An 11,087-nucleotide genomic window follows, 5' to 3' on the forward strand; every position below is an offset into this window, starting at 1 on the left:
GATAGATGCTACTGTAATAATCTAGAATGTCCTTAACGTTATATATAGCTGCTATATATTCCTAATCTTGAACATTTTGATAGCATTATCCTAATCTTGAATATTCTGAAATGATAATCTAATTATGGACAATACAAACAATAATGATGGAGACAATTCATTGAACAACTTAATTCGAAAATCCGAAAAATCCTAACGCTTTCTAGAAACGCAAATCTCAAATGACCACCGATGTTTTTGAATCGAAAAAGATTAGAATTCTCGTGAATATTTGAACTATAGGTCGTGAAGAATCCTATAGATGGTAACCTATTCAAATGATTGCAAATCGTAAAGAGGCTATTAAGTATAGTCATATAGCAGTTACTCGGTCAAACTTAATCCTTAACTTTAGCTTTCGAAAACAGATTATCCTAATCCCAACTTCAAGATGAAGAAAACAAATCTCCAAGATGATTCTCGATTATTCTTAATTCAAGGCTACTTAGATCTTTTTATATGACTATCCTCTTCCTCATCATCATCACTATCAGGGGTCCTAACAGGCACTTAAGCGCCCACGACCCTCCAACTATTCTTGGACTTCTCAGCCTTAATTTCAAAAATAAGGTGGTTATCCCTGTGCCTCCCTGAGTGTCCCATGTGTTCACGGGCCTGTTTGCCTGTTCTGGGAGACGAAAAATCCGAGTTTCCGGGTGAGAAACCATACTTTCGTATGAGACCGGATATGACTATCCTACCAAAGAGAATTTGTAAACCTACATCACATCAGCACTATTTGGGAGTGGAAAGTTAGGCCATACGAAAACCTTATTCTGAAAGCCAAGCGTGGAACCGCTTAATGTCTAACCCTCAAATCAAGTTAATTATCTTATAAAAAGGATGTTCATATTTTCGACCTCCTTGTTCATCTTTCATCTTCATCTCAGCATCTTCATTTTTATCTTTTACACCTTTTTTGTTTTTCTTTCATGTTTGTCATTCACATCCTGTTATTTTTCACACCTTTAATTCATATTGCATACAAAAAAGAGAAAAAAAAATGTCTCTTCATGCAAACCTTGTTATTCATGTCCGAGGACGACAATCGAAACGGCTTACAAATCGTCATTATAAGATCTGCAGTCTACTTGAGCAAAAACCTAATGTGTATCATGAATTTATCCTTTTATACTCTTAAATCTGCTTAATATTGTCTGTGAAATTTCATTCCTTATAAGTACATGAACTTTAAACTTCAAAAAATTCCTAAATTAAGGACAAACGTAGCCCTTCATTCAAGCCACTTCGAGCAGTCATAAAGTCATACGCTTCTCCGTAATTTAGGAAATTTCAGAATAGCGTCGTGACGGTATCACACCGAGAGTTGAAAAGCATCTACCATTTGAACTTACAACGTGCAGGTTGAAGAGCGGACACACTGTTCTTTGTACTCGGCTAGGACTTTCCGTAACTCTATCAACAACAATACTCTTCAGTTGGACATATTTGGTTTGAATCCAATCTAGGACTTTATAAGGTGAAGGTGGGTTAACCGGTCTCAGGCAGAGGTTTCCTCCAGGAAACTCTTCGCCTCTTCTTGCCTCGGCTAACCAGGCAGGCAAAACTTTCTATAATACCATGTTATAATACGGTATGTATCATCTTCAAATATTCTGCTAAATTTAAATATTTGTCATTCTTGACTCTAAAACACAAAACAGAAAATTACTAACAAATACTAATTCTGAAAAGCTGTCGTATTACCTTTGAAAATCAATTAAATTAATCTTCAGATTGTTCTTGTTCTCGTACTTTCGTAAGTACCGATGTTATAAAGCGAATCACCCGCGGATAGATACGCAAGTCATAAATCAAACTGAGCCACACAACGTATGAGGATTAGGCCAGAAAATAACGGTCCATTCTTCTCAAAAGGTTTGGAGTCAGAAGCAAACCGAGCATGATTTACTGCGTCTACATCCCAGCTGCTCTTACCATTACAAAGGTTAAACAGTTGAGACGATGAATGAAAGAAGAATGGAAAAAATCCTAAATAGCCGCCATCGCATCAACTCTGAAGCAATGCAGGAATCACAGAACCCAGCATGGGAACTCAAACACAGCAGGCTTCTTTTTTACGTTCGTTCTTTTATCTTTCTTTTGTCTTTTTTTATCTACACTGCTTCGTTCCTTTTTCTCTCTTCTATTTTTTCTCCTTATTTAGTTTTTTTTCCTGTATTTTTTTATATTTTCTTCTTTACTTTGCTTGTGCGTTCTTGCGCTTGTTATCTTATGTTGATCTTTTATACTTTCTTTCTCTCTGCGAACATCTTTACACGTTAAAAAATCTACACTCCTAGCATACTGAAGCTTACTTTATCAATACATGTGTTTTTTTTTAATCGTGTTTTAGTTAAGACATTAAAGAAACTTGCATTATAGGAGATCAAAAATTAAATACATTCTATAGCAAGAGAGATGAGCAACATCCTGTAATGAGATTTAAGAGGAGAAATTGTGCAATAAGAATAAACAAGTATGGTAAGTTCTCGACAAAAATAATTTAAAAAATAGTGCACGGATAACTCATCTGTAATTAAAAGTGTTCTACTAAAAGCTAGCAACTTATTCATAAAAGGTTATGATTGTTACGTAATTATAATGTTAATGCATCATTATCATTTCAAGTGATGAGCTTGATTTTCAGTGATGTCATTAAACAATGCAACGATATAATAATATATGTGTATTGTGACGTCATCATTAACCTATCGAGGAAGTATTGTATATTTCGTTTGTTCATTTTCACAACATAGAATTGTATTTCCAACCGTTTAGCCTAATTTTATCCTATGAAAAGACTTAAAAAAAGCAAAATAAATCAGATGGTATTTCCAGCTTCGTTCACTTGAATGTTAGGATGCTTAGAGAAAATTCTCATTTATTGTCAACCCCGATGCTCCTGAACATGACGATTCCCTTTTGATCGACTGTAGATTTGTGAATGGACTGTGGTAATTCTCTTTGTCTGTCTTCGTTTAGTCTTAGTACTTATTGGGCCAGAAGTTTATATTTGACATTTATGGCTTTTTGTGATCTCATCTCCGAGTGGTTTATCCCGTTCAATGGAGTATTTGTATTTGCCAACAACAGACCAATATTTCAGTGGAACGAACGATGAGTGAAGACTTTGCTGGCTCCATTCCAAGAGATAAACGAAGCTACGGCAAATAAGAAACATGTGAAACGCCAACTGTTGTCACTACATTCTATCTGCACCACACGAGATTCTGGCAGAGAAGATAAAACGGAAACACCTTCCACGTATAGATGGCGCTGTTGAGATCCCCTCCTCCCATTCGTAGGATTACATAAATATTTAACAGCATCGCCTTCTCTGAAAGCAGGGAAACAAATTTAGGAAGTAGGAAAGCACGCAATTGATTCATCATAATTATTCATGATGGCAAGTAGCCCGTGTGATATCATTATCGAAGAATTAGCAACTCCAAGTCCCTGCAAGTACTACTTAAGTTACGCTTTCCTTTCTCCTGTAAACAACACCGCACTCGGAGAGATATAAACAACTTATCTGACCAACGAACTTCCCACAACAAGTGAGAAACGAGTGGAAGAGCCTGGAAAGCCGGTTCAGTTAGAACCAAATTGAAGAGATGTTGGGAACGATCCCGTTAATAAAGCATGTCGTAATTAGCAGTTTTAGAAAATACTGATTAATTAGTTATGCCATTTGAGGAGAATTAATTAACTAGTGTTATTGAATAAAATTGGGTGTTTGGATGCTGCACGTAGCGCCGTTGCAACCTTGCACAATGAAGTGAGAGAGAAAGATAAAGAGAGAGAGAGAGAGAGAGAGAGAGAGAGAGAGAGAAGAGTGACAAAAAGCATAGGTAAGAATGAATTGTGTAAAACGTAAAAGTAAAAAGAGAAAGAAGTAAAAGAGCACAGAAAGATAAAGATATGCGGTGGGGAGAGAACGAAAAGAAATAGAGAGAGAGGGGGAGAAGAAAAAGAAAGTAAAAGAGAATAGAAAAGAAAGGAAATGTGATAGGAGTGTGGAGAGAATGATAAAAGGTATAGAGAGAGAGAGAGAGAGATAACAGAAAGAAAGAGACACTCGATAGAGAGAGAATAAAAAACATAGAATGGAAGAAAGTGTGATTGGCGTGCGAAGAGAGAGAGAGAGAGAGAGAGAACAGTAGACAAACAGAAATGAGAGTGGAGAAAAGAGAAATAAGAGAGAGAGAGAGAGAGAGAGAGAGAGAGAGAGAGAGAGAGAGAGAGAGAGGGAGGGAGAGAAGAGAGAAAGAAAAAGAGAGAGAGAGAGAGAAGAAACAAAATGAGCAAAGGAATGAAAGAAAGTGTGATGTGGCGTGTGAAAAGAATGATAGAGAAAGAGAGAGAGAGAGCACTGAAAGAAAGAAAGTAGTGGTTACGAAAAGAAAGAAGGAAAAGAGAGAAGGAAGAGTTCCGTAATGGTTGCAATAAAGGAAAGAAAATCATAGAGAGAGAGAGAGAGAGAGAGAGAGAATGAGACATTTAACCCTTCAGAGGTCGCGTGAAAATTTTTGGCATCAAGGGTCGCGCGCGGACTGTCATTCCGCACTCATTTTAAACAAAATGGAAGGTGTTTTGAATAATAATAAATAAGCATATTGAAGAAAAAAGATTATTTATTCAAATTACAACATATTTGTAAGAGAAAACAAAATAAAAAAATAATTTAATGTCTTAGAAATAGAACTGCATATGCTACATGTGCAATAAATGTGTAGAACTGGATTAACTTTCTTTTACTTAAGTTCTACACATTCATTGCACATGATTGTAGCATATTCAAGACACATAAATTTGTAACATCTCTTACAATAATATTTAGATGCACGTTTTTTTTTCTATCACAATAATAGCATCTTCCTTTTCCAGGATGTGCAACTGCAGTTTCGTTCTCAATTCTGCTCTCGAGTGATCCACAAATTTCTGGGAGTCTTAGTTTTATATTTCTTGGCAAACTTTGAATTGATACCCTTTCTTGAAAATGTATTGTAGTAGAGAGAATCCAAGATCTTGCAGAAATTTATATCGCAATATTTTTTGTCAATGTTATTCGAATGGTAAATAACTTGAGAATTAATTCCAGTAATGTTGATGCAAGAGTAAAAAACTACCATTGGCCATCTTCTTGTTGATCTAGCACAATTGTATGTTGAACACAATTGATACACAACATCCACTTCTCCTTTTGTATGGTTAGTGGTAGTCAGAATTTCAGGTTTGTATAAAGCTCCACTCTCTGTATCAATGCCATCATCGTCATGCAAACTTGATGCTAACAAAACAAATTTCTTTTTTTTTTTGGGACAGTATGATACAAGTGTGCATTTATCTTTGAAAGCAAACATACTCAATTTTATAGGGCGATTTGCTTGCAATAATTCAGGAGGTAGTTCTCTTTTATTTTTTCGAACTGTTTCTATTACAGTAAGTCTATATTTCTTTAGCAAGTTTTCAATCAAAGGAAAAGAAGTGAACCAAGTATCTAAAGTAATATTTCTCACAGAATGTTTGATTGGTTCTACTAGTCTCTCAACAACGTCACCTAGCGAATTGCTCATGAAGTACGGCCCTTCCGGTTGTCGTCCAACATATACCTCAAGATTAGCCGTATAGTACATTCTAGCATCTTCTTCTTCTTCTGCAGCTTCTCTCACTTAAGTGGGGTCACTGTTTGTTATGAGTCTCCTCCACACCTTCCTGTCTTGGGCTGTCACCACATCCAAGTTCTTCATCTTCAAGTCCTCTTCTACCAGCTCCCTCCATCTCTTCTTTGGCCGCCCACGCTTCCGCCTTCCTTGCACATCCATCTGCATGACCCTTCTTCCCACATATTCGTCCTCCCTCCTCATCACATGACCAAACCATTAAACCTTGCCTCCTGTATTTTCGCTCGTAAGTTCGTAACTTTCACTGTTCCCCTGACATAGTCATTTCTCAGACGATCCTTTCTGGTAACACCGCACATTCACTTAAGCATTCTCATCTCTGCTACTTCCATCCTGCTGATGTTATTTTTCCTCAGGGCCACAGTTTCTATAGCATATGTCATAGCTGGCCTCACTACTGTCCTATAAATTTTGCCTTTCAGATTGATCGGCACCCTCTTATCGCATAACACTCCAGCCATCTCCCTCCAGTTCCTCCAACCCGCTTGTATCCTGCATCCCACTTCCTTCTCAACTCCTCCATCTTCTTCCACTGTCGAACCTAAGTATCTAAAGTCTCTCACCTTCCTGATGACATTTCCTTCCAGCTCCAGATCTGTCTCCTGGCCACCGCCCACTGCGCAACACATATACTCTGTCTTACTTCTGCTCAGTCTCATACCTCTCTCTTCCAGTACTTTTTTCCATCTTTCCAGTTTAGTTCCCGCTTCTTCTCTTGAATCTACACACAGCAAGATGTCATCTGCATACAACATTGTCCAAGGCGCATCTTCTCTCACCTCCTCTGTTATCACCTCCATCACAATATTAAACAGAAACGAACTTAATGCTGACCCTTGATGCAAGCCAACTGTTACTTGAAAACTTTTTGTCTGTCCCAGACAGGTCCGAACACTTGTCTTCACATTTCTGTACATTTCCCGCAACAACCTGACATATTTCTCCGGCACCTTCTTCTCCCTCAGACACCATTCTAGTACATTCTAGCATCACATAATGCAAATATTTTAATACCATATTTATTCGGTTTACTTGGTATGTATTGGCGAAATGAACATTTTCCTCGAAAACCTTCCAACTTTTCATCGATTGTAACGAATGCACCTGGATTGTATCCATCTTTGCACTTTGTAACAAATAGATCAAAAACTTCACGAATAGCTGCCAATTTGTTTAACTTTTTTCTTTCTTCACGTATACTCTTATCATCAAATCTCAAACACCTCAAAAGGAATTTGAATCGCCTCACCGACATTGTTAGTCGAAATATTTCAATGCCTTTACCATTACTTCCAAAAATATCTTCTAAATTCAAATGGTTTGCTTTATATGTACCAGCATTATATAGAAGTCCAACTAAAGCCCGTATTTCATTCAGACTTGTAAACTTGGCGTCTCGTTCTCGAGTGTAATTACTAGCTAAACTTTCAATATACTTGTTCGTGTTTTCCAAAATAATCGATAAAATAGAATCGCCTATAAAATAATTCCAAATATTAAGAGGTGACAAATTTTGAGTGTCGTTTTTAGGGCCAGATGATTCTTTGATTATATTGTATCTCTCAGGCCTAATACGTTTGTTAGTTCGTGGTACTGCTCTCTATAAAGTTCCGTCTTTTCCCTGAAAGAATCTATCCTCCAAACTCTCTGGGTTATCTTCGGCTACTTCTAATGACATCCCATCGTCTTCTTGCTCGGTTTCGCTGCCACTTATTTCTTCTACATTGTACTTCCTTCTCTGAACTAACATCATTGTTTGAAACATCTTCATCCTCGTCATTAGCGAAGCATTCATTCATCAGCTTCTGTAATCGTTCTTGTTCCTTCTCATAGTCGCCCAATTTATTTTACCTAAAGAGAATATAATTTACTATATTGCAATTATATACAAACATATATAAAATGGATATATATGTATATACAAAATATATTTCCTGTGTAAATATATAAGCCTGTATGTAAAAATATAAATAATTTACAAGTACTTATCAATTTTAAAAATTTTGATGACCGCTTATTCTTATAACACTAAGGGTCGCGTGGGATCTGTGACTGCGCAGTGTCTCAGTGGGAACAGTTTTGATCGCATCAACGTAATATTCTACACTAACATATATCCTGCCTACATACGAAGCTACATAAACGCACAACTGGATGTAACCAGCCGCTTTAGAAATATACGCAAAAAAGCAAACGTGCGGACTCCCAGTCCGCGCGCGACCTCTGGAGGGAAAAGGACAGAAATATACATCAAGAGCTAGAAGAAAGATGGACAGAACAAGTTAGTAAGTGGTTGCACAACAGAATGTTTACAGGGGCGTCTGTTATGGGAAGATCCCCGTTGCTCAAAGGCTGCTTTAATGTGGGGGGGGATGCAAGGAGAGATTACGTTCAGTGGAGGAGGGGAATATTTCGATTGGAATTATCCACTTCCCAGAGTAGCTATACTGCTTCCGTTAATGATACACAAAATAAATCACTTGACGTAAAATAAAATAAAACCAATTTCCCTCAAAGTCTTAAAATTTAAATTTACTTCATCAAAATGAGGATCATCCATTAACCAATTTGTTCATGCAGTCGGAAAGACATCACGGACGGAATGATAGCGTTCGCTCAAATAATAGAGCGAACCTCTAAAACGAAGCGACCGAAAAGAGAAAAAAAAACAGAAATATAAACAGAACGAACGAATATATAAAGAACTAGGGGAAAGAGAGCACAGATGAAACTATCGAATGAAAGATAGTAAACTAGAAAGAGAATGATAGTAACACGGAAAGAAAAAACATTGGGAAAAGTTTATGCAGAGATGGAACGGGGCAACAATAAGGGAGACAGAAAACAAACTAGAAGTAAAATACAAGAGGGAGACGAAAGGAAAGCAAGCTTGCTCTAAACTAAACACGAAACAAATTCCCGTAACCTCAGCTGACTATTTCAGAGGGGGAACACATTGGTGAGACCTCGAAATGTTTCCAATCTTTCATGAGAACTAAAGTTCATTTAACTTTAATTGTGAATATTTATGAAGTTGTTTAGTTGTGTTTGTTTTCGTTGATTACGAACTTTTTATGCGTAAAAGTCTAAAGAAAGGAATTGCTAAGAAAGGATGACCGTTTGAAGCAGTTTGCTCATCACCCATGGAAATATGACCCAGCAAATATTGACGGAATTTACTGCGTCAAATGCTAGAATACGAGGACATCGCCTTGGAAAATTATTTATTTATTTTTACCTTTTAAATACATTCCATTGGGAGCCTCATTGCAAGTTGTAGTGTAAATTGTGGAATCGTGATTCGAAATCGCCTTTGATTTGATGTTTTGTTGTCACATTCATTTCAATGTAATAACTTTAAAGCATTTATTAATACTTTGAGGTTGTTAAAACGAAGATAAAATAAAAAAGGCTATAACAACGTTCGATTTTAGTAATCAGTAGAAATTCCAAATCCTGTCAACTTTGGAATATTGTTTTCACATTTCGGATGATGCACCAAAAACTTCCCTAAAATGTACGATGTTATCGAGAAGAAGTCGATCTATTTAATAGATACCCCGCCGACAAACACACCTCAGTCTCATAAACTCATTTCATTCACATTTTATTCGCTAACTTTTGAAGCATCGAAACATATCTCGTAGTGCTAGTTGCGACTGACGGCTAGAAAAATCCCCCCTTTTGCGTATGGCTGACTTAATTTCTGATGGGATCGGAAAACCTTTATAAAGGTTTGTCGTGTTCTAGATAGTATTTTAATCCAGTTCCTACCAAAAGACGTCGCTTGTATCAGCTGAACTAGTCTGTAGAAATATCTGACTTAATAATGGCAGCACTGGAAGAATAATGACGACCTATTATTACGTCATTATGACGTCAGTTTTACTTTTAAAAGAGATGTTAACGGTCACGAGAAAATAGAAAAACAAAGTTAATGAATACATAAGTTTGGGTATGTCAGATTAGTCCTTAATTAATAATCCTTAATTGATTCAAGCTACCAGATGCTTTTATATCAGTTCTCATTTAGTTATCTGCTTACATATTGGGGAAAGAAGCTTTATTTTCGGAACTGAAATTTCACTGGAGAAAAATCCTTCATTATTCGTGCGATATTATCCAATTCACTTCATAATTGAAAATCCCTCGCTTCTGAGCATCAATGGCTTGACAACAGCAATGCCCTACGGTTGGTAGGATTCAGTCCCATCTTTTCTGTTTGTCTCCCACTTCTGGAAGGTGTAACTGTCTGCGGCTTAAGAAGATGAGTTTTTTTTTTAATTAAATATATTTTTTATTTATTTTTACATAGTTCGGAAACCCTGCTCCACACAAAACATGGAATTTTTTCAAGTGCCACCAATAAGCGAGCAGTACTGTCACACCGAGTGATGAAAATCATCTCTAAAGACAATCACAAACATCACCCATGGCGGGATGCGAACCAGAAGCCTTACGACTGGAAACCGAATCCAAGGACTTTTCAACTGAAAGTGATTCAACCGTCCTCATACTGGGATGCCATTCCTGCAAAACACACCCGCGCGCCCGCGCACGCACACACACACACACACACACACACACACACACACACACACACACACACACACACACACACACACACACAGTTAATAATACTTGAGGTGCTTTAAACATAGAAAACAACAACAATCCTTTTCCCTTCTTTTTTTTGAAGGGATTCGAACCCGGGTTCTTTCAACCTAAGGGAACATGCCGCTCTTATCACCTGGCCATAAAGGCGCCTGACGGAGAAATCTAAGTTGCTCGCGTTTACTTTGTCACATCAAAGAAATGGTGTAACTACCAATTAGAATTAGATTGGTAGTCATGTGATGACATCCGCTGTTATGTAATAATCAGGTTTAATCATTTCTAAGACGAAATCGCCCATGGGAAATTAACGTTGGCGTTTTACCTCTTCTACCAATACATTCATTCAGTCGCCAGCCTCCATTTTCTCTAATCCCCTTTGCTGCTATACCGCGTGCTCAATTCGTAAGGTTTTTTTTTTTTTTTTTTGATTACTTCGCATATTCCGCGTCACCAAGACTACACGAGCAATTGGCCATCCCAAAATATTTCCATTGGGAGCTGCTGATTCATGTATGCAATCTAGAGAATGCTTTCAGCAAAAAAAAAAAGTAGCTAAAGCATCTTACATAAAGACGCCGCTGCTTTTCGACATCGTCAAGATATCCTATGAATGTCAAAAGCTGAATTGAAAATCTCTTTTGGAATCCATCGCTTCAGAAGAAGACCACATCGGTGGAGAGAAGTAAAAAAAGGTTTCTTTTAACATACTTTAAAAGCACTTTATTTTCATTCTGACATTTGTTT

At 37.2% G+C, this 11,087-nt stretch overlaps 1 protein-coding gene across 1 annotated transcript; it reads right to left on the reverse strand.

The window, feature by feature from the left end:
* Positions 1-6,699: 6,699 nt before the first annotated feature.
* Positions 6,700-7,506, reverse strand: LOC150093862 (uncharacterized). The gene is made up of 2 exons (XM_090412541.1): positions 7,371-7,506; positions 6,700-7,202 (listed from the first exon to the last, which is right to left on the reverse strand). Exons 1-2 carry the CDS (start codon positions 7,504-7,506, stop codon positions 6,700-6,702), a joined length of 639 nt encoding a protein of 212 aa, XP_090268667.1.
* Positions 7,507-11,087: the final 3,581 nt, after the last annotated feature.

The sequence above is a fragment of the Typopeltis vanoorti genome, chromosome 23, assembly GCF_054136105.1.
Source record: "Typopeltis vanoorti isolate ZY-2024b chromosome 23, IOZ_Tvanoo_1.0, whole genome shotgun sequence".
Classification (NCBI taxonomy): domain Eukaryota; kingdom Metazoa; phylum Arthropoda; class Arachnida; order Uropygi; family Thelyphonidae; genus Typopeltis; species Typopeltis vanoorti.

Bases quoted from the DNA above. Each gene is read 5' to 3' on its own strand.
- LOC150093862 (XM_090412541.1), bottom strand. From the start codon at position 7,506: ATGACGAGGATGAAGATGTTTCAAACAATGATGTTAGTTCAGAGAAGG. The intron at 7,203-7,370 runs GTTTGGAGGATA...ATTATTTTATAG, and splicing joins AGCCGAAGATAACCCAGAGA to GCGATTCTATTTTATCGATT.